Raw genomic sequence first — 24,718 nt, 5'->3', positions numbered from 1 at the left:
AGTAAAACTGCTTAGTTTCCTTTTGCATGTTTTCTTTATGCTTGAGACTATAAAATAAATTTGAGTCATAATAAAGTTATAGCCACAGGTAAATGTTGAGAGCTACAATTGTGATTTGTAAATAATACAATTTATTCATTTAGTTTTTTAGTTGATTAAAAGTTATTTTTTTCACCCCTATAGTAGGTGTTTATTTCATCATCATATTGAGGAAGGGGGGCACAACAATACAGTCCTGCTTAGGACACACATTTGGCCAGCAGTTGTTATACACGTCTCTGGGAATGTGTGCTCTACCACACACACACACACACACACACACACACACACACACACACACACTGAAGCTCTTCACTATATTAACACATGATGATGCTACACATGTTCACGTCAGTGCGCTATGAGAGGATTTCACCATTTCATCTGATAAAACTATCATCATTCATTCGTATCGTATCGTATACACAGACTGACAGAAACGGTAATGTCTTTACGACGACCTGTCAGAATAAAATTTTGGTATAGCTTGAAGAAATTCAAACAGAAATATAATACTATTGCACAGTAGAGTATGCTATACTTCAAGAAGGCCTAATAGCTAATAATAATAGTTTATTAATAAACACAGAAACTCTGGTTACAACCCACCAAAATAAAAGTTTGGTCTAACTCAAAGAAATTATGTAAGAAATTGCTTAGTAAAATATACTTAAAAATATATACTAAAACATTATTTAGAAGGAATATCACACAAGTTTTCATAGAAGTTTTAATTTTAACTTGCAAAAACAATAACACCATATTTTTCAGAAACATTTTCTAAAAGTACATTTGTATTTGTGCCTATAATGTTTATTTATTTATTATTATTGTCAGCTAATAAAAGCTATGCTTCAGGATCATATTCATATAACATCGAAGGCTAAATGTAGCTCTTGACTGGTTGAGTTAGATGATGATTAACACTAAACTGTAGAAAATCAGGTGAGTCTCCCCAGCTGGAAATGTCATTGTCTGTTAAAATCTTGTGTTTCTTATAATAAATTAACATATTGATAACACTGAATCTTTTATAATGCTCTTAATAACATGTGGATGCATACTGTATGCATTAGTGAGTGTGAGGGGCTTATGGGTGATGGTCACTTATTCCTGATATGAACTGTTTCAAATGCAAGACATTGAATGCATGAGATTAAGTTTGTAAATGATAGCCTGTGTCCTTTTGTAGTGTGCACATATATTTATCATCAATCTGTGATAACTGTGACTAAATCCAGTACATAAATGTCTGCCATATGTTGCCACCCCTCAAAATTCCTGCCCCCTTCTCGCCACCCCATCAATATTTTACTAGATCCGCCCCTGACTGCAAATATAAATGTTCAACAATATGAACTTCAGGAAAGACAAGCCCGCTTCGGACAGTAATTGTTTCTCATGGGGGACCTGTGTAAAACATACATTTACATATCACCTCATTGATAAAACTCATGGATAATAATAATAATAATAATAATAATAATAATAATAATAATTATTATTATTATTTTGTAGTGTGCACATATTAATGAATGACGACACAATTTTGATTGTCATATGTCTGCATGAACAAGTGTGAAATAAATAATGATGTTGCTTTTTCCACTTATATTGGGCACTTTTTTTTTTCATTTAAATTCTGACTGTTGACCTTGAAATTAATGCATGAGTTTTTTCGAGGGTATCGGTGAATGACAGCTTGCATATTTTAGGCAAAGCATATTTGGTCAATCTCTTTAATATATTTGCCCCAATTTTATCCATGGGTAATATATCTAACTTTATTATATATTATTTTGTCTTCATTATTTTGTTTTAATTAGTTGAAATTTCTCTCAACAACCTTGACTGACATATTCTATCGCACTATTTTGACTTTTAAAATTTTGGGCTGTTTTTTTTTTTTGTGTTGGAATTCGTCCATACAATCTGGCAACACTGGCTGAGCGTCAGCTCTCTCTCTCTCACTCTCTCTCACACACACACACACACACACACACACAAACACACACGTCGTGAATGTAAACTTCCCGATGTGAAAGTTCAGCTCCTCCCATCAGATACCGTAAAACACACAATGTAGAGACCTTAAAACCTCTCTGTTACACAACACAACTCTTAAAGACACAAAACCAAGATGCGTTTACTTTAATCGATATGTATAGTTATTCTGGTATCATGGTATTGCAGTAAGATATAATAATATCGAACTATGGTACCAAAGTGATAAAACCTAAAGCGTTTTTAAGATTAAAATGTATTCATTAATGAATAAATATTAGATTAATACAAAACCTAAAAGTAGACTAAAACTAATAAAAAAAAAAAGACTGTGAAATAAATAGATAATAGACGAAACATGATTGAAGTAATTAAATGTAAACAAACGATTAAAGAAAATAAATAAAGAGATGAAAACAAATCGTTTTTAATAATTAAATGTAATTAAATAATGACAAATACAAAATAAGATTAAAATTAAATAAATGAGTAAATGAAATGATAAAATTAAATAATGAAAAATAGATTAAATTATAAAAATATAAATTAAAAAAGCAAATAAATAATAATAAATTAATAAATAAACATGACGATATATATATATATATATATATATATATATATATATATATATAATGATATTCAAATAAACAATAACTAAACAATTAAACATATTAAACCAACAAACTGATTAAAGTAAATAAGTAAATCAATTCGTAACTAAAAATAATTAAATAAAAAAATGATAATTTAGAACATAAAAAGAAATAAAATAATATTAAAATAATCAAAAATAGAATAAATAATAAATAAAATGTAAAAATAATCATGTAACAATATTTTCAAAACAAACTTTGTATATTTATTAATTAATATTATTTATTACATTGGGTTTTCACATTATAAAATGGGTTCTTATAAAATAATAAATGTGTTTTTAATTCTCGGAGGGGGTCTCTCGCGCGAGGATGATTGTGTTTGGGGCCCGTATGTTAGAGATGACAGCTCTGTGTTAAAGCGCTTGTGTAACTCCTCGTGCGTCAGTACCGCGGTGATTACGCGTCTGCTCGACTGCTGCTGGGTCTGTGTCATGGGGAGCTGGATGTTGTCCGCCGGGGTTCGCCGGGTGTCTTCGGTTCTCCGGCGGGTCTCCTCGGGTGTTTCCCCCGGCTCGACTCGCTTCGGCTCCGGCTGTCAGGAGCGGCTCTGCTGGCCTCCGCTGTCCGGGGATGTGGATCGCTTCGGCGGCGTCACGGTGCGAGACTTTCCGCCGGACATCAGCGAGGACGAGTTCAGCGAGCTGCTGCGGGGTACAGGAGCGCAATCATCAACAAACACTGACATCAGACGCATACCAATGACGTCATGCACGCGTCTGTGAAGGGCATTGCGTGTTATGCATTGATAATAATCAGAAATGTTTCTTGAGCAGTAAATCATCTTATTTTCATGATTTCTGAAGATCATGTGACACTGAAGACTGGAGGAATGATGCTGAAAATACAGCGGAGCATCACAGAAATACATTACACTTTAACACAGATTCACACAGACAACACTTATTTGAAATAATAATAATATAAATTTTTTTTTAAATGCATTTTTGATCAACTAAATGCAACATTTACTGTCACTTTCGATATATTTAATGCATTATTGATGAATACAGGTAATTTCTTGATACTGATCCTAAACTAATGAACTAAGTGCATATAATATAGAGTGTATAGACATGTTTCTCTCTCTCTCTCTCTCTCTGTGTGTGTGTGTGTGTCTCTCTGTATGTGTCTCTCTCTGGGTGTGTCTGTCTCTGTTTGTGTGTGTGTGTGTGTGTGTGTGTGTCTGTCTGTGTCTCTGGTTGTGTGTGTATCTCTCTCTCTCTCTGTGTGTGTGTGTGTGTGTGTGTCTCTCTGTGTGTGTGTGTGTGTGTGTGTATCTCTCTCTGTGTGTGTGTGTGTCTCTCTGTGTGTGTCTCTCTGTGTGTGTGTCTCTGTGTGTGTGTGTCTCTGTGTGTGTGTGTGTGTGTGTGTGTCAGAGTCTCTCGGCCGGTGGAGGTCAGATGGACGTGTCGCTGCATGGCTGCACGTCCCCATCTCTCTCAGCAGACTCTCTGCGGCCGCGGCGCGTCTCGGCTTCAGCTTCCATCACGCTCGGAGACACGAGGCCGTCCTCAGTCTGTGGCTCGGGCCGGGGGAAGACAGACTGCCTGCATTCGCCACACATCAAGTAGGAGTCGCAGGTGAGCGCAGAACCAGTCTATTGGTGTCTGGTGTGTTAGAAGGACAATTACAGACAAATATGGTCCTCCGAACAAACCAGACATCAATAGAGAGATGATTTATTCAGGTTTCAGATACTGTATAAACCTCAGTTTGTGACTGGTTTAGTGGTCCAGGGTCACAGAGATGGGTCAGGTTTAGGGTTCCTCTCCAGCAGGTGGCGCTGGTCCTCCGGTCCACGGTCAGAGAGCTGGACACAGACATGTCCAAACATGCCCAGAGAGACGCATGAGCTCAGTCTGTGTGTGTGTGTTTGATTAAAGCCCAGTGCTGTGAAGGTCAATATTCTAGCAGTGAATAATCCGACCACATTTCCTTTCTGAAGCACTTCCAGACCAACAGCCTCTGCGTGAGATGTTCTGGAGGCTTGTGAAGATCATTCCTCCGCTGAGGAACAGTGAAAGTAAAGCTTCTGGAAACAAACGCTCCTCAGAAGATGTGATCTGATCATCCTTAGACGTGAAGAAACAGAGACTGAGACGGACTCGATCCAGAAGAACTGTGTCTCCGAGACGCTTCGAGAAGCTGAAGTGCACCGAGGACTAAAGCTGCTTTAAACACACCGAATCATGATTTCATTTAGTTAATAGAAGCTAATTGATGAATAAAATATATTTATACATTACTTCTGACAGCATCCTCATTTCAGAGCATTTTTACACAAGTTTCTAAAACTTTTAACAGTACTGGAGCTTTACAGGAGGTTTCTTGAAGCGTCTCGGAGACACAGTTCTTCTGCATTGAGAACCTCTGGTCTGTTTCTGTGGGCAAATGAATGGGGGCTGTGTGTGTGTGTGTGTGTGTGTGTGTGATCGCACGTAGAGGAGGAAGTTGAGATCCGGAGTGGGTCACATAAAACCACTCTCTCTCTCTCACACACACACACACACACTCATCTGGTGTTTTTCTGGTTGACTCTGTGTAATAATGAGTTATCGTGGTCTTGTTTAAAGGTGCTGTTGTGGACGAATCCAACGGCAAAGTCCTTGTTGTCCAGGACAGAAATAAGGTACAGAATCAGTCTCACTTCTAACACTGACGTCTCTCGTGTGTCTGATGAAACGCTCTGCGCTGCTTAAAGACCCGGAGTTATTTTAGTTTGATGTAAACAGGTTCATGTCTGTGTTTGGGCGCACGTCAACAAACATGGAGTCAGCACACTAGTAATGTTTATAAAAATTAGTTTAATGTCCTAACTCAACTATGGCCTAATCATGGCTCAGTCTAAGACCTGTCTGTCAAACCAGGCCTAAATGTCATAATTATAATATCCTAAGGTGTAATTATGAGATCAAAAGTTTAAATTATGACACACAAAATCATAATTATGAGATAAGTAAAAATAATGCAAAATGTAATAATTATGAGATGAAAAAGTCAAAATTATGCCATTCTAAGTCATAATGTACGGAAGTTCTAAGCGGCCATGCATTATAATTTTTTTCCTTTTTGTTTTCTCGTTATAACGACTTAATTTTCTCATTATCTCGACATAACGAAGCTCGTTTTCTCGTTATAACGACTTAATTTTCTCGTTATCTCGACATAACGAAGTTCGTTTTCTCGTTATAACGACATGACAGTTTTACTGTTGCTATAGTAACAAACTCAACTTTGACAGGCATCTGATGGACACCATGCAGGCGCTCTTACTGGAACCTATATTTCAGCAAATTTAGCTTTGCCTAGGTAATAACGACTACAATACTGTATATAAATAAAGGCTGATCAATCACTGTTGATTTTTCCAGAGACAGTACAACTAACGTTTTGTTTTTGTAATTAACATGTTTAAATGGCTACACCATGAAATTAGAGCTGCTTGGATTAAACTCACTTTTCATTTTCCCTTTATTTTACATAAAATTATATATAATTTGTCATTTGTAGTAGTCATTATATGATGTGGCAGATATCATGTGTGTTACAAGCTTCTATTTGAAAAGAGCGTTCATGTGTAGCCTACATGTAGTGTGTGTGTAGAAAAAAATGATTACAACATTATAGGATAAAACTGAATTAAATTAGCCTATGGATTTTACATATACATCACATTTCTCATCAATATGGTTAACAATAAAGATTAGTAATAAGGAAAAGAAGCACATCAGCCTACATCGTTAAATCCCGTCCTACTGTAGATAAGCAGAATACAGTGTTGTCAACCTTGGTTTTGATAAGCAGTTATTTTATGACACAGAACGCGTTGGTGAAACTCATGCATCTAGCAGGAACTTAATACACAAAATATTCATATTGATTCAAGCATTTAACATTTATGAATTAATTAAATGTCAGTAATGAACAAGACTGCACAAACTGTAGCGATCACGAGGAAAGTCCGCGTACAGTAAAGTGGATAGACAACAACCCATCAGTTATATTAAGGTCTATAGTGCCACCTGCTGGCGCAGTTTTGTAACTTCTTAGAGAAAACTAAGTCGTTATAACGAGAAAACGAACTTCATTATGTCGAGATAACGAGAAAATTAAGTCGTTATAACGAGAAAACGAACTTCGTTATGTCGAGACAACGAGAAAATCAAGTCGTTATAACGAGAAAACGAACTTCGTTATGTCGAGACAACGAGAAAATCAAGTCGTTATAACGAGAAAACGAACTTCATTATGTCGAGATAACGAGAAAATTAAGTCGTTATAACGAGAAAACAAAAAGAAAAAAAATTATAATGCATGGCCGCTTAGAACTTCCGTAATAATGAGATTATGGCAAACTAAGTCAAAATTGTTGCAAAAAGTCATATTATGAGATAAAAAAAAATGATGGCACACTGTAAAAACTGATGACAGAAACTTAATTATGGTATAAAAAGTGAGAGATTATGGCAAAAACGTAAATTATGACAGTCATAACTATGAAATAAAAAAGTCAAAATTATAGCAAAATGTCAATTAAGAGACAAGTAACAAAACACAATTATGACACAGGCCTGCTTAGTCATAGATATGAAATAAGTCAAACTCGAAATTTGACATACAAAGTCAGTTATCCCAAAAGGTCATAATTATGGCATAAGAGATAAAAAGTTGAAATTGTGACAAAGTGAAATTATAAGATTTTTTAAGATGTACAGAAACAGCTCACAGTGCATGTCTTATCAGATTCTTTAACTTTTACTCTCAGATTCCTTAACACACTGGTTTGTGGCACAAATAGTTTTATCGTTTACCGCACATTGATATTCGTCTAGTTATTTCCTTCGCTAATGGATTCTGTGTAACCTTGTTAAACCTCAGTCTGGTCCTGGAGAGTGTTTCCCAGTTAAACACACAGCTGGGTTGAGCTGGAGGCAGCTCTGGGACGGAAACTCAAAGGATTGTTTAATCCAGCAGCCAGCAGCTTTTATCTTGCGTCACAGCCGTCATTTACTGGTAAAACGGCCTGCGTGCTCCGGTTTAAAATATCTCTGGGAGTATCAGAGGACTTATTTATCCTGCATGGAGATGTTTCTCTGGTGTGGAAATGATTAAACCCCTGCTGAGCGGTTCATCTTTCACCAGTGGAAAACAGTGACACATTGCAATGCACTCTAAAGCAATAAGATGAGCTCCTCGGCTGCGTCCCAAACCCTGTGAATCTCAGTGTTCTTAAAGTTACTAATCTAATACTCTAATATACAGGAAATATAAACGGCGCTATAAGGTGAAATAGTAATTACAAGGAATATTTCACCCTAAAAATGAAAATGTGCTGGTAATGTCCTCACCCTCAGATCATCTGAGATCAGGATGAGTTTTGTTTCTTCATCAGGTTTGTAGAAATGTAGCACTGCGTCAGTGTCTCATCAATGGATGCTCTGCAGTGAATGGGTGCCATCAGAATGAGAGTCTGATGAAAACATCACATTAATCCACAGCACTCCAGTCCATCAGTGAATATCTGGAGAAGACAAAAGATGATACAAATCCAACATTTTAACTAAAATTTGAATTTCAAAATGTCTTGATGGATTTATTATCCAGATGTGAACAGATGGACTGGATTGCTGTGGATTACTTGTGGATTTTTGTGTTATTTTATTAGCTGTTTGAACTCATTCTGATGGCATCCATTCACTGCAGATGATGGGTTTGCAGACGAGGGGGAATTGTATGAAGTTATTTTTGATTCAAAACAACTGAACACCTGTGGCAGTGCGATTTGTAGTTGTAGAGAAAAGCCACACATGTGTATCAGTAAATTTGAAGTCACAGAGAGAAATGTTTTAAGAGATGTAAACCTGTAGACTTTTTTTCTCTCCCACAAACACAACACAACAGTTACACCTTCTCAAATTTTTCATTGCAGGTGCACAAATCCTATTCTGCAAATCACACATTTAGAAACTCGTACGCTCACATTTTTGAAACAATTGCTGCAGTGAATGTGGTGCAAAACGCATTTACACACCCGCATCAAGAAATGTGCAATCGTGGAGGAATGTTGAACATCCGCAAATCAGTACTTGAATTCATCAAATGAGAGTTGCACACTTGTAGAATATTTTCTCAGAAATGTCTTGTATATTTTTCTAAAACAAACACAAAGTATGTAACTACAGCTGTTTGAATCTGCTGCGATGAATCTCAAACACTGTTTTTCGCTTTCAAGTCACAAGTTTCGCGCTCTCCCTTTTGCACCGAGATATTTGGTTCAAACGTGATTTGTGCATCTGTAGAGGTAGTGGGCGGGGCTGTTTAGAGATTAGAGAATTTCAGCCAATCACAAGAGCTGCTGAGCCGGTAGATATACGCCCCAAGCAGTTTTACGCCCCTGTTGTTCCTCATGCGTCCAGTAGGGGAAGGCAGTATATTAGTATATGAGCCCAGTCATATATAAGAACAGCAGACCATATCTATATGTATGATAGCAGCAGACCTTCTTGAAGCGATACGTATGAGGTATGTTAAATAATCTGCTAAAGTTATTGTTGTTGATTGTATTGTGTAATGATGCAACATTTATTATTTATAAAAGATTGATCAATTAAATATCAATTAGCGATATCAATTCAAAAGATGGGTCAATTTATTTCGAGAGGCAAAAGTAATTGATTGAGTCAGATGTTCTGTCTGACTCAAACTTAACTAACCACAGTTCATCATCAATGGACAAAAAAAAAAAAAAAAAAAAATCAAAGTGGCTTGACACTTTTTCCAAGTGTTCCATCAATATTGTTCATTGAAGATCAGGAGCGAATTGATGTTATCTACACTCAGATGACTTCAATTCTGGACGGCACACCTACACACACCCACAGTGACCAGATCAGATTCATTATGGATGTCCCTTTTCCAGAGGTAGGTCTTGTGTGTTAGTTGTGCTCTGCATGGTGTCATATTCACATTGTTTTTAATGTCAAATAGTTTATCCATAATGTTAGATCATTGCTATACTATAAAATAATAGTTTTGTGCTTAATATAGAAAAGGCACTTTTGATTTTGTTGTAAAAAAATAAAAAATAAAAAATGCAAAATGATGCTTGGCTTATTTGGGCTGTGATAAATCTTTCTCTGGTAGTCCATCATCTGTGCTCTTGCTGTTGTGAAACATGTCCATCTTGGAGGCTGAGGAGAAATTCCTGCGAGGACCTGTCATTGACGCAAGGTACTGTAAGGATCCAAAGAAAAAAAAAATGGAAACATGACATCCTGCCATTATTTATAAATAACCATTGTTTCTACCACTATGCAACTTTTGCTTTTTTATTTATTTTTATCAGTGAGTGGGAGCACTTTGACAGCAGGATAAAGAAACAATTAAAGAAGAGTGGCAAACCATTGGAGAGTCATCTACAGGAGTCATGCTGTTAATAACCAAGTCATGATGTTAAGAAATATTTTTTTTGTGTGAACAACAATATTGTCTCTTTCTTTTAAATGACCCTTGGAATTTTAGAAAAGGATTAAATTGTGTTTGTCTTCATAAAATGCTATGTAGAACATGTTCTGTTGCTGTATGACGAACAATTGTGAATTGTACAGCAAATATTTCATTTAGGATCCATATGATTACACAGTACTGTATGTCTAATGGCCTGAATATGGTTAATATCAAAATATAACTTAATATAAATTAAATTCATAACATCATATATCAGTCAGTCTCATTTATATATAAACAGTTTATAAATAAATATAAATAATACATTTTACAGTAGGTCATAGGTCTGCAGCCTCCCCCTACTGGACGCATGAGGAACAACAGGGGCGTAAAACTGCTTGGGGCGTATATCTACCGGCTCAGTAGCTCTTCTGATTGGCTGAAATTCTGTCATTTCTAAACAGTCCCGCCCACTACCTCTACAGATGCACAAATCACTTTTGAACCAAATATCTCGGTGCAAAAGGGAGAGCGCGAAACTTGTGACTTGAAAGCGAAAAACAGTGTTTGAGATTCATCGCAGCAGATTCAAGCAGCTGTAGTTACATACTTTGTGTTTGTTTTAGAAAAATATACAAGACATTTCTAAGAAAATATTCTACAAGTGTGCAACTCTCATTTGATGAATTCACGTACTGATTTGCGGATGTTCAACATTTCTCCACGACTTCACATTTCTTGATGCGGGTGTGTAAATGCATTTTGCACCACATTCACTGCAGCAATTGTTTCAAAAATGTGAGCGTACGAGTTTCTAAATGTGTGATTTGTAGAATAGGATTTGTGCACCTGCAATGAAGAATTTGAGAAGGTGTAACTGTTGTGTTGTGTTTGTGGGAGAGAAAAAAAGTCTACTGGTTTGCATCTCTTAAAACATTTCTCTCTGTGACTTCAAATTTACTGATACACATGTGTGGCTTTTCTCTACAACTACAAATCGCACTGCCACAGGTGTTCAGTTGTTTTGAATCAAAAATAACTTCATAGAATTGGATCCAAATGCAGTTAAAGTTTATCAAAACAACAAAATCATTAAACACATAAATCTAGGAACTAAAATAATTCAAACTAATCCCAAGTTACAGGAAACAGCGAGAAATCCTAGACCCTGATCACACCGAACGCAATTTTTTAAGGTCTGAAAATGCGAGGCTGATTTTTTTTGTTGTGTCAATCTAATTGAAGGATTATAGCACGAGCGCTCTACAATCTTTGTTTTTTGTTGTTTAGTAAACTGTCATGTTAACAGACTCCTAAAAATAAAATACTACTTTGGGTAACCCACGACAGACAACTAAAGTTTGTCCTCCATCATAGTAGTTTCCAGACTTTCTTTCAGGGCTTTATAAGCTTTAAAGCAAGGGTAAACTTTGTCATCACAATGGAATGCCATTCATTCGATTGGATAATGGCAAAAAAAACCCACAAATGACGTTGGGGCGCTTTTTTTTTCAACTTCAGGCGCTCAGATGCAGAAGCGAGGTGAACAATTAAATAAAAAACGCCTCTCACTGCAAATACTACATTCTGTGTGATCAGGGACCTAAGCACACAAACAATGAATAAATCCTGACAAAGAATAGTGAAAAATCAAGGGCTTAAATACTCGGCGTAATAGACTAACAAGACACAGGTGAAAACAATCAGGAGTTGTGTGTGTTTGACAAGGAGAGCATGAAAGAGGAAAAAGGAACAAACTACAAATCTCTTTAATACTTCCTGTTTACTTTTTTGTTGTTGTTAATTTTTTTTGCTAATTTATTTTAAAAAATCGAATCTTTTAAACAGTATGTAAGGTATTATGAGCTACAAATTGATAGTATTTAGAAAACAATGTTAAAGACATTTTCATTGTTTTCATTGATGTTCAATACACTGATTTCTTTTCATTCATTTGCAAATTAAAATACACTCTTCAGACTTAATTGCCCACAAAAATACTGGTTGATTTTTATTGATAGTACAAAAGATTTTCATGTCACAAACCTTTAAAGCTGTTACATTACACTGTATATATATATTTTTAATTGACCAAAAACGACTCGAGTAAGAATCAATGTTTCATTCATAACTAGCAGCATTTTCTATATTCTTTTAAAACTCAATATGGAAATACTTTGTACTCTCTCAAATCTAAACCCTACAAGACAACATTTTTATGAAAATATTTGAGATTGTGTTGATAGATATAAATACTATTTAGATAATCTGTGAATGTGGAATGAAAACGATAAAATAGCAGAAAGATAAAACGACTAATTTCCATAAAAATATATTTCTAAGAAGTACAGCTAAGTGTACAGCTAAAATAACATGCACGGGTTAAACATGACTTTTCTTCCCTTCTCAGACTACGAATGCTTGGAAGTTTCCCGGTGGTCTGTCAGATCTTGGAGAAAACATCGGTAAGATTCAGATTCAGATCCAGAACTGATGTTAAACTGAATCTAAATTCAATCACAACAGAACGTTCTGGTACACAAGGCTAAAGCAGTAAAAGCAGAAACTTACATTTATAAGAACATCATCTAATATATGAGACTCTCAAGACATTCAGTTACTAAAATAACCTTCTTCAAATAAAAATATGCCTTCTCTGTCAAACAATGACTTGTATATAAACAAAATAGTTATCGATTACATCCTTGCGTAGATCACAAAAGCTTTCTCCAAAAAATAAATGTTCTGTATAAAAGTTCAGTAAATGACATTGTGTTCACAAGCGAACAATGTTGACCTTATGTTTTATCCTACTCAATGTTTCTCTAAATATCATGATCTAAGATACAGTATTAGTCAAACTGATTGAGTTAAAGTATTTAAAAACAATTCACCCAAAAGTTTAAATTAGAGACAAATGTACTCAGGTCATCTACTGATGTAGATGAGTGTGTGTCTTCATCAGGTTTGTAGAAATGTAGCACTGCATCAGTGTCTCATCAATGGATGCTCTGCAGTGAATGGGTGCCGTCAGAATAAGAGTCTGATAAAAACATCACAATATTCCACAGCACTCCAGTCCATCAGTGAACATGTTGGATGTGTTTTAGCTTTTGTCTTCTCCAGATGTTAACTGATGGACTAGAGTGCTGTGGGTTACGGGGTGTGGATTCTGACGGCACCCATTCACTGCAGAGGATACTTTGCCGAGCAAGTGATGCAATGTAAAATTCCTACAAATCTGACGTAGAAACAAACTCATCTACAAACTGAATGGCCTGAGACTGAGCAGATTTCTTTTTCAGAGCTAATTTTCATTCTTGGGTAAACTATGCTTTAAAAACGTTTTGACAGCTTACACGTCTCCGAGATTGGAGAGTTTATTTTGGATTATAAAACAGATTGATTCTGATTGGCTGTGCCGCGTTCAAAGCTGTTGTATATTACTCTACAAACACACACCTTTGTTTACATTTTTGTGTTGCTCGGCAACCACAACGGTTTCTGCGGAACTATATTGTTTGGTGGAAGAATACTGTTTGTATTAATATCATTACACTATATTTGCTCTGTTTTATTTTATATTCTATTCTAACTGGACGCTCTATTTCAGGCGAGACGGCCGTCCGGGAGGTTTTTGAGGAAACGGGCGTCCGATCTCAGTTCTGTTCGCTCCTCAGCGTCCGTCAGCAGCACAATCATCCGGGAGCGTTCGGGATGTCCGACCTGTACCTGATCTGCAGACTCCGGCCGCTCTCCTTCCACATCGACTTCTGCCCTCACGAGTGTCTGCGCTGCGAATGGCTGGACCTGACTGAACTGGCCCAGACCAGCGACAGCACGCCGGTCACCAGCCGCGTCGCCAGACTCCTGCTGTACGGACTGGAAAACGGCTTCCAGAACATCGACCTGACGATGGAGCAGATGCCGGCCGTTTACTCCGGCCTTTTCTATCAGCTCTACCACAGACGACTTCCAGAGACGGCATAGAGCAACCCCACACCACACTAAACCGTTTCAGTACAGTACAATCAAGATACATTCACTGGAGAAGCTCAGTGGCTTGAGACATTTAGGCCTGGTTCCACAGACAGAGCTTAGACTAAGACACAGTTTAATTAGGATATGTAAAGTGTTTTTATAAGCGTGCCTTAGAAAAAAGATAATACTGATGTGCATCCAAACAAAGACTGATATATTTTAAGATCAGTGAGTGCAAGTTTCTTGCTCTCTTAAATTTAGACTTTAGCTTAAGCCTTGTCTGTGAAACCAGGGCTAGTCTTGTTTTCTGAAAAAATACATGAATGCATATGCTTAAAACCTAAATTCAGTGGGGTCCGGAAAATAAACTTTATTTAAAGGGAAAACAAGATTCCTCTTATATTTTTTTTTATTTTCAGAAAACTTGATTTTTATTTTTATTATTATTATTATTTTTTTTTTTTTCAGAAAACAAAACCTAATAATCTAAGGTCATTATGTATCTCTAAATGTGTCCTGATTTTTTTTTTTTTTTTTAAGTGTACTGACAAAAATAAAACAGATAATGTATTTGTACTTGAAAATAAAGCAAAAATACATTTTGATTTATTAATTTTTACAAGGCACTCTTCAAAATAAAGGTCACATTATGAACTGGAAATGCTTTAAATCTCACGAAGACTCGATCTTTAAAATATCTAAGAAATATCTGGGTCTTATTTGACCTAAAAATCAAAACAGAGATGTTTGAATAATGAAAATGAAGCCATGTTTTTGCATTTCTAAGTAACTTACTGTGACATGCAAAAACATATAATTAAATACAATTGTGTATATATTATAAATGACCTTTGAATTAAATATATATATCACAATAATATTTGTAATAGCTGGACATTTTTCACAATAACAGCACTAAGAAGAAAGACTTAAATTTCTGTATTTTACGCATGACTTCTTCATGAGATTCACACCAGAATTACTTCAGGTGCTATAATGAATGGAGTATTTTAAAAACAGCTCAAATGTTCCTTTATTTCCAAGAGTGTGTTGCAGATGGACCAGTTTGATAACTTTATAATACACTACCTCACATAATCTGCCTGGACCTTTTGAGTTTTTAGAAAAATTAACAAAAAAAACCCCAAAAAGACTGTTACTGTTAATCTTACTGTCGCTCGCACAATGACTGTTCTTCTCAGCTAAGACCTTATATATGAGAAACAGAATAAAGTTTTACGAAAAACATTCACGGTGTACTATGAATCCCTTCATCGAAGCAAACCGTTGCATTTGCAAATCCCTTTCTCTAAAATACAGTCTAGAAATACTTGCATATACGAGCGTTTTCCATAAAGAAGCAGCATTAGAGTCAACTCACATTTTGTAGTCGAACGGAAAACATTCCTGCGAGAGATCAGTGACTCTCCGAACCAACCCTATGCCTTTGCTCGAGTAATTATAGTGGAGTAATAAGAGTATTTAAGAATGGTTTTGGTGGGATTTGGAGTCTCTTCTGAGGATATCGGTGATTGAACATGAACTTATAAACCCTGAACTCCTCTCCAAGTGCTTCTCTTTGGGAAGCGTTCCTAGATGGAAATGTTTTTCCGGCCCGGATGAGCTCATCGTGTCTCGGTGTAAGGTTGGTTTGTGTTTGACAGCATCTCTCCATCAGCACTTGGCTGACATGGGCAGAAACAGGACGGCCTTCTGGCCCGGGCCGGTCATCGAGCCCGATTTATACTGGCCTGTTCTCTTCAGAGCCACGTACCAGTCGGGATACTTTCGGGATCGGTACGTGTTGTAGTTGTTTGACTCCAGGTTCTCCAGGAAATAGCATTCATCTGTTGTTCTTCTCTGAGAGAGAGAGAGAGAGAGAGAGAGAGAGAGAGAGAGAGAGAGAGAGAGAGAGAGAGAGAGAGAGAGGACATTAACACACATCAATGTAGAATACACTGCAAAAAAAACACAAAAATTTTTTTTTATTTTTGTCTACAAATTCTTAATTCAGCATGACATGACAAAACAAAGACAAAATGACTTAACATATGTCTTGTTTTCTGTAGTTTTTACTTCAAACAAGTGAAATATCTGCCAGTGGGTTGGGAAAATTATATAAATACCATTTTTCACCACAGAAATATAAACATTTACACATCATTGTAACTCAATTTTATTTTTTTACATTGAATACTTTTTTGTTTTCCGACTAGAAAATATAGTCCACGTTATAATTTGCAAAAGTTTGTAAAAGTTTAATTGTAGTCATTAGTGATGTTGCTTTTTAAAGTAACGCATTGCAATATTACGTTACTCCATGAAAAAGTAACGAATTGTGTTACTTAGTTACTTTTTTTAATGGAAAGTAACGCATTGTGTTACTTTTGCGCTACTTTTTGTCGCCTGGGCTGGGATTGTTTTTGTTTTTTTATAACAAAAACCCCTAAAGTTATATTCTTGGTGTCACGCTACAGTGAGAGTATAAACGCACAAAGAAGATGAAGAGGAATACATATAGCCTCTAATAATCCACAATACAGCAAACACAGAGAACTGAACACAAGCTAAACACACCCAACACTGATGAAAGTCTCATTAACACGTTATTGTAGCTCAAATTGTACATTTACTTCTGTTTTGCAATTTTAACATTAATAGATACACAATGTATCACTAATAAAAAATATATAATATGCATAACAATTGGTAATTAAAGTTAATAAAAATGTGAAGTTGGAAATATTTAACAGAGCGCTTCTCATCACCAGTGGGATCATTTGGAGGCTTAAACTGAACATTCGATCTCTTTTGTATTTTAAGCATCTTTTTTATTATATTATAGGCCTAACAACTTGTAAAACGTTTTGAAGTTTAACTGTCATTAGTCTTTCGTTAATGCACATCATTGTAGTTTAAAGTGTAGTTTTGCACTTTTAGCATTGAAATAAATATCTTTAGCACAAAGCGTATAATCCGCTTTATAATAACTAAAGTTAAGTTTTTAATTTTGACATTTTTAATAAAGAGACCTTCATCACTAATGAGAATATTAACGCACATAATTTCAGCTCAATTTTTTCTTCTTCAAGAAGATTTTTCACAAAAAAAAAAAGATAGAAGTTACTAAGCTTTTCTGTTTGAGACCTGAGACATTAACATGCATCGATGTAGCTCCAGTTGTACATTTATGCATTTTTAGCTTAAATACCTTTTTTTTCACTTTAAAATATGTAATCAGCGTAACAACTGGTAAAAGCTGGATCAGATCAATTAAAACACATCTTCTCTTTATTTGATGTGTTTTTTCTGCTACATGAATTAAACCTGGTGATCATCTCTATTGGATGGATATCTTTTTTTTCGTGTTTGTTGTCTATTATCCACAACCACAAGAGAAACTGGCGTTTATTAGGGGAATATCCTCCGTTTTCCCGCTCAGCTTGAGCCGGACGTCTGGATATCGTCTCCTGACAGGAATGTGTGGCTGTTTTATGTGACCTCTGTGATGCTGACATGCTGCTCAGGTTAAAGCCAACGCTATCTGAAGTGTTTCAGATTCAAACAGGATGTTAAACAACAGTAAAATAAAATAATTCCCATTGATGGCTACATGAAGAAACTTTAGCATTTGTGGAACCTTTCCAAAGTTGTTTACAGTGTAAACATGTTCTTCATATTATTCACATTTTCTTAACAATTAGAAAAAAATAAAAGGTTCTTTGAGGAAACACAATGCAATAAAAATATTTGTTTTTAAAAAACCTGGACATGATTCAAGAAGGTTAAAAGATCCTGGAACGAAATAAAAGTCATCTTTGTATTGTTTTTTGTGGTCAAAAATGACTGCATTGGCAATAAACGATAAGCGAATTTCATGTGGTGGAAAGATTACTGGATGCTCATTTTTTAAGATATCAACTTCAAATTTGGAACACAACTTTATTTTCTAAGATATCTAGCTTTGATTTGCTGGCAGTTTTAGAGAAAAAAATAATTGTTTTGGAACATGCATATTTAATATAAAATCTAAAATTACTATTTTTGTGCATTTTACATAACAACAAACCAAAATCAACAAAAACTTCAATGTGTGTGTGTGTTTTTTTTTTTTTAGCTAGTTTTAAAAGCAACGGTTTGCATTTCAATTTCTTTTTATTTATTTATTTTTTATAAAAGCTAAAACTTAATAAAAACTAATTGTGGACATAAAAAAAACGAATAAAAATGACAAAACAACACAATTATTTAAAATGTAACTACGATTCAATTGAAAACAGAAAATACAATGTTTGTATGTTTGGTCTTATTTTAAGTCATCTCAGAAGTTTTCTAAAGCCCTTCAGTGGACCCCGGACCCCTAACTAACACCTCAACAACATTTTTATATCATTAATTTGCATACAGTAATTTCTTGTTAGTTTTAAAGTAAAAAAACGTTCTTTACTTTTATTAACATTTATTGAATTACATTGAATAAAGTATTAAATACAAAATGTTTGAATAAAGTGTTTTGAATTATCACCATCCATTCCATTTTTTGTTAGAATTTTTAATTATTAAATACAGAGTAACCAAAATGCTCTATATGTGTATTCTTTCTAACAAGACTTTAACGTTTGACTGTCCTCAGATTGTAAAACCTGATACTTAACTAACCAAAAATATCTAAACCTTGACAAAAAAGAATTCTTTTAAAATGTCTAGATATATATAAATGCAAAACCCAAAAAAGGAAGAAATTATGTCTAAAAAAGGTTACACAAATATTACACACATTTTAATTTTTCGATGCCTCCAGATTGCCCAATTCTCACTTCCAAAAAATATGTTAAATGCCTTCACTCTGTTTTAATGTGAGAATAGATGAATAAAGAAATAAATTATATATATATATATATAAATTCTAATGGAGAAAATAGCTCATTAAAATTTTATAAATATTGTATAATATCATAAAATTACCCTCAAGTTCATAAATAATAATCAAAAAATATTATTGAACAAAAATTTATTAGATTGATTTTACCTTAAAAAAATAAAAAAAATTACATTTCAAGGCTTTGGTCACTTTTGACTGTTAAAGAGGCGAGTGTGACTCCTAAACGAAGTGGACTAGAGGGTTAATTAGATGAAGCCTGGGAGCTGTTAGATGAAGAGAGCGTCTCACCGTCCCGAACAGTCGTCCGTCTGCGTTCATGGCGAGGTAACGGTTCGCACAGATCCCTTTGATCACCACTTCACCGACGGCCGTGGCCTGGAGCTGCAGCCGAACTGTGTCACACACACACACACACACACACACACACTGTTAAACAGCTCCTTTCATATACTCACTTGTTTGTGTGCACACTTTGTGAAGTGCATCAGTTGTTTCTATTTACAACTGCTGTGTCTCAGTTCGCCTACTAATACTGTGCCCTAAAACGATGTACTCTTTTTGTGAGGAAAAGGTGCATACTTTTGAGTATGTAGTATCATAGTATGCAAGCTTTGGACATAATACTTCATCACAACTATGCTCTGTCTGCTTTTAAAAAAAACCTTTACAATGTCATTGTGATATAGAAAAGGAAAAGGAAAGATGGGCACAAAGATGAAAATAAGTCAATTTTTCAGAATGTGTAACTCTTGTGTTGTCCTCTGTCTGTACAGTATAAGCTTTCTAACTAAATATTCATGAGATGAACCTTTGAGCTATTTCAGAGAAATGGTTTATTATTGGTTTATCATCTGCATTCTCTTCATTAGTCAAGATTCACTTGCACAATTCATGCCAAATTTACAAAAAGTCTAATAATAAATGTGTAAAAATAAAAATAAAAAGTGTGCTTGGCAGTTTATGACAAATAGATTAACCATTTTGGATTTAATGACTTATACGATGAAATAAATACTAGATGTTTTGAGGGTAAGACTATTGCACAGAAAACTATATAATACATTTTGAGCGACATGACATTATGAAATGATACTAAAGGGAACCGCAGATAAATGTGCGTAATCTAATGCATGGATGTACAAAAGCAATCGCAACTTGTTCAAAAGAACGAGAAACTGGTTTTGTGATGAGTATAAATGACTAGATGATGTGGAGATTGTACGAGCAGTTTTGAGAAGTTCATTTCTGATTTGAGAAATGCACCAAAGTGACTGAGAATAATGATTTTTGGCATAAAATAAAAATCTATAGTTTTGACCCATTCAATGCTTTTTTTTTTTTTGGCTATTGCTAAAAATAAACCTCAGCGAATCTGAAGGTGCAATGTTTGATAGTGCAACCAATTCCACTGCATAAAAACAAATGATGATAATTTTATATCCACAGAAAAAAAAAGTGCCCAAATAGTGAGTTGCTTTATGGTTCTTTACAGATTTAAAGGGTTTCAGAGATGATTTTCTAAGCACAGGTTTGTTCAGTGTTGAGACAGTCTGATTGGGATCAGATTAAATCAGAGATGCTCAGATCATGACATCACGAGAACATGTGTGTGATTAATGAGTTAGTCGTTAGCTGATGAGTGGCGTCATTCATTCAGTGTTTATGTCTACAGCATTCAGACTAATGCCATGAGAGACAGACACACTCAACAAAACACCAACACTGTGTGTGTTTGGATCTACTGGACCATATTTCAGGTTCAGATCTGTCCCAAAAAGACTTAAACCTGACAGAACCTCCATTTGAAGACACTGAGAAACGTATGCATAATACACTTAATTTATATGCATCATATTTGCAATGGAAGTCTGTGTGTTAAAGCGTTTCAGAGTCAATAAACTAATAACACTATATGGTTCCATATGATAACATGAATTAAACTGAGCTATGAAACTAGTTAATGTTCAACATTACCAGCACATTTAAAATCAGAAGTTGCATCTGTTTATATTTTATTAGTTGAACCAGAGCTGACATGAAAAAACATTGTATTTTTATCTAATAAATACTGTAACAAATGTATTTCTCTGTTAGTTACTGCATTCATTTTTGCATTATTGATAATGTTTTCCATTGTTATTTTCAACAGTAACAAATATGATTGATTACTGTCTGACAAACACAGAGGCTCAGCTCAGAAGAAATGACGCGTGGAGTGGGCGGGGCTTGTCAAATGTCACTCAATGGTCGCCCTTAACAACAGGATTTTTAAACCCAAACAAAAGACGTCACTGTTTCAGTTTCTGTTTTGACTGAACTGAAGATTTACTTTTCATTTACACTCACTCACCAGTCTTTGTTTTAATACGTTGAAAAACAACGATGATATCACATGATGTAATACTTTTCAAAACTGAACACAATTTCTTAACAATGTGTGTTCATTTATTTTTTAAAGAGACATAAGGTTAGGAAAAAGCAGATTTTTTTTAATCCATCCATCCATCCATCCATCCATCATCTTCCGCTTATCCGGGGCCGGGTCGCGGGGGCAACAGTCTAAGCAGAGACGCCCAGACTTCCCTCTCCCTAGCCACTTCGAGAGCTTTGCCGTACAGCTCAGCTCCTTCTTCACCACGACAGACCGGTACATCGACCGCATTACTGCAGAAGCTGCACCGATCCGTCTGTCAATCTCCCGTTCCATCCTTCCCTCACTCGTGAACAAGACCCCAAGATACCTGAACTCCTCCACTTGAGGCAGGAACTCTCCGCCAACCTGAAGTGGGCAATCCACCCTTTTCCGACTGAGAACCATGGCCTCGGACTTGGAGGTGCTGATTCTCATCCCAGCCGATCCACACTCGGCTGCAAACCGTCCCAGTGCACGCTGAAGGTCCTGGTCTGAGGATGCCAACACGACAACATCATCCGCAAAAAGCAGCGACGAAATCGCATGGTCCCCAAACCGGACACGCTCCGGCCCTTGGCTGCGCCTAGAAATTCTGTCCATAAAAATTATGAACAGAACCGGTGACAAAGGGCAGCCCTGCCGGAGTCCAACATGCACCGAACAGGTCTGACTCACTGCCGGCTCTTGCTCCGGACGTACAGGGACCGAACAGCCGCCGACCCCATACTCCCAGAGTAAAGGGTATTTATTCTGTTAAACTTTCAGCGTGACGTTGTTTTGGACAGTTTTTGAGAATCACGAGTGATAAATTCACAGCAAATTAATTCAATTAAATTCCATTAATTTCCTATGTGGCAGATACTGGTCACTCTCTAAAATATATGTGCTAATACTGCAAATTTCACAAAATGATAATTAAATAAAACTTTATCAATAGCAAAAAAAATATATATATATAGATATATTAGAGTTTTTCTGGTGTTGTTGTTGTTGTTTGTGTGTGTGTGTGTGTGTGTGTGTGTTGTTGATTAATCTGAAATTTCAAAGAATTTCTAATTTTGAATAATTAAAAGGCGTAAATGCATTTTTCACATTCGCTCATTAATAGGAAGTTTCTGATTATCTATAATACTGTTTTAGCCGAAACATTAGCCTGGTCTCATGAAAATGCGTATAAATAGCACGCGCCGAATTCACAAACAGAAGATCTTGCTCCTGATATGAAGAAACTGACTTGGGTGTACGCAGTTTTCGCGCGCATATGATATCCATTACGCATCATATGAAGTCAATTTCTGCGTTTATAGCTAGTGCAATAACTCGTGCTACTGATACGCAATTTCTTGAGATCGGGTTAAAATACTGAGTAACGACTGGCCCCAAACAGACCCTGTATTATATAGGGTTAACTGGAGGAACGAAGTTCACAACTTTGAGAAAGAACCAAAACGTTCTGAAACATTAGAGACGCTTTCTGGAAACAAGCAAGAACTCAGAGACTGAAGGTGGACCTGGAAATCTGACATCATCATCATCATCATCATCATCATCATCACCAGGGCCTGGTGCTCATCAGACGCATAAAGAGTCTTTGTCTGCTCGGGGTCGGGTCGGACGGAACTCACTGTGCGGGTCGCTCTTCTCGCGGATGCCGTCCACTCGCCCGTCGGGGTGGATCCGGAGGAAGAAGCCGCCGTTCTTGCAGTAAAGCCGCTTGGGCTCCTTGAAGTTCACCGGGGGAAAGCCTCCGCTGGCGCCGTCCTCCGGTAAAGCGGGAAGCGTGGTGATTCCTCCCGCCGCCATCGCTCTCTCTCTCGGTTTCTCCGTCTCCGGAGCCCCTCCACGGCCTCCGCGCGCCTCCTCCGCCGTCTCTCCCGTCTCCCTCCGCCGCTCCCCGGAGCCACGGAGCCTCATCACAGCGCGGAGAAACTCTTCCAGCTGCGGGACACTGTGTGTGTGTGTGTGTGTGTGTGAGCGGGAGAGAGAGAGGGGTGGGGGGTGGACTAGTCCTGTCCCAAAGCCTCCGTCATCTCACTCACAAACTCACAACAGAATGTGTTTAATTATGATCAATGAGCACAATATCATTCCTGATGCTGAAACAAATATTTTGTTATGTGCCTTTGCTATTTCCATTAGTTCATAACTTGTTTTTTTTTTGTTTTTTTACATCGACTTATTTTATTTTAGTTAGTTGTAAAAGGCAAAATGTTTTTCATCTAATGTTTGTATTCCATTATAGTTAATTTCGATACCAAAAAATTATATGTATTTAAGTTTTTACACGTTAATTTTTAGTTAATTAATATTTCATATTTGTAATATAGTAATGCAATAATTGTAATAATGTAATATTTAAGCCTATTTTTCATTTTAGCTTTATTTCAATCACCAAAATAATTTTTAATAGTTTATTTTATGTGTTTTGTTTTGTGCTTTAATTCATTCATTCAATTAAATACAGTCAACATTTGAAGTAGATAATTTCATCAAAGTTTCCCAAATTCATTCTTGTCTTAGGACAAATTCACATTTCAAATCTTGACTGGTATATTTTAATATAGCTTGATTTTATTTGAGTTTTAGTGATGTTAATACTTCAACATAACATTCATTTTTAATTTGAGCTTAATTTCATTGACCATAAACAATATTAATAGTTTAAGTTTTAGTAAGTTTGTTATGTGCTCTTTTTTTTCATTTTAAATAGTTAAATATTTGATATTTAGCTTTGTGATATTTCTGTTTTAGTTTTAACAACTAAAATTTCTGTAACTGAAATAAAATGAAACAATATAAATAAAAGAGTGAATTTGTCGAAATGTTTTTTTATTTATTTACACTGGGTTTCAAACCTTTACACACACACACACACACACACACACACACGTATGAAAATAATGTAAACATGAGTGTAATGTGTTGTGGGTGTGGTCTCCTGTAGCTGTAAACATCTGGCTGTAATCCTCACAACAGGACACAAGCACTTCCTGTCAGATCTCTCTGATATCTCAGTTGTTTCTCTGAGGCTGCGTGCAATTAGATGAAGCGGAGGAGATGAAATGCTTCTCAGATGTTTCTCCTGCAGTGATCACACATGAGATTCAGAGAAGATCTCAACCATGTCCTCCACCGCTCGGATTTGATACAACAGTCAGAGATCTCGATCTGAGCTCAAATATTTCTAATCTTATGATCAGAGCTGCTCCACACTCCTTATATCCCTCTGTGGACCCGGGGCACAAAACCAGTCATAAGTCATCAAAATGAAGCCATCCATTTATCGAAAGATAT

The 24,718-nt window shown here is 36.0% G+C and overlaps 2 protein-coding genes across 2 annotated transcripts; one reads left to right on the top strand and one right to left on the bottom strand.

Moving 5' to 3' along the window:
- Positions 1-3,014: 3,014 nt before the first annotated feature.
- Positions 3,015-14,164, top strand: nudt6 (nudix (nucleoside diphosphate linked moiety X)-type motif 6). The gene is made up of 5 exons (XM_026281330.1): positions 3,015-3,353; positions 4,079-4,282; positions 5,276-5,331; positions 12,559-12,613; positions 13,762-14,164. The coding sequence occupies exons 1-5, from the start codon at positions 3,134-3,136 to the stop codon at positions 14,136-14,138; spliced, it is 912 nt and encodes a 303-aa protein (XP_026137115.1). The 5' UTR covers positions 3,015-3,133; the 3' UTR covers positions 14,139-14,164.
- Positions 14,165-14,249: 85 nt separating this feature from the next.
- LOC113114425 (fibroblast growth factor 2-like) lies at positions 14,250-23,517 on the bottom strand. The gene is made up of 3 exons (XM_026281363.1): positions 23,050-23,517; positions 19,300-19,403; positions 14,250-15,989 (listed from the first exon to the last, which is right to left on the bottom strand). Exons 1-3 carry the CDS (start codon positions 23,336-23,338, stop codon positions 15,804-15,806), a joined length of 579 nt encoding a protein of 192 aa, XP_026137148.1. The 5' UTR covers positions 23,339-23,517; the 3' UTR covers positions 14,250-15,803.
- Positions 23,518-24,718: the final 1,201 nt, after the last annotated feature.

Source organism: Carassius auratus, chromosome 14 (assembly GCF_003368295.1).
Source record: "Carassius auratus strain Wakin chromosome 14, ASM336829v1, whole genome shotgun sequence".
NCBI classification, from domain to species: domain Eukaryota; kingdom Metazoa; phylum Chordata; class Actinopteri; order Cypriniformes; family Cyprinidae; genus Carassius; species Carassius auratus.
Note: the sequence above shows the minus strand (reverse complement) of the source record. Positions and strands in the feature narration are given on the sequence as shown.

Bases quoted from the DNA above. Each gene is read 5' to 3' on its own strand.
- nudt6 (XM_026281330.1), top strand. From the start codon at position 3,134: ATGGGGAGCTGGATGTTGTCCGCCGGGGTTCGCCGGGTGTCTTCGGTT. The intron at 3,354-4,078 runs GTACAGGAGCGC...TGTGTGTGTCAG, and splicing joins GTTCAGCGAGCTGCTGCGGG to AGTCTCTCGGCCGGTGGAGG. The intron at 4,283-5,275 runs GTGAGCGCAGAA...TCTTGTTTAAAG, and splicing joins ACATCAAGTAGGAGTCGCAG to GTGCTGTTGTGGACGAATCC.
- LOC113114425 (XM_026281363.1), bottom strand. From the start codon at position 23,338: ATGAGGCTCCGTGGCTCCGGGGAGCGGCGGAGGGAGACGGGAGAGACG. The intron at 19,404-23,049 runs GTGAGTTCCGTC...TGTGTGACACAG, and splicing joins CGAGAAGAGCGACCCGCACA to TTCGGCTGCAGCTCCAGGCC. The intron at 15,990-19,299 runs GTGAGACGCTCT...TCTCTCTCTCAG, and splicing joins ACGGACGACTGTTCGGGACG to AGAAGAACAACAGATGAATG.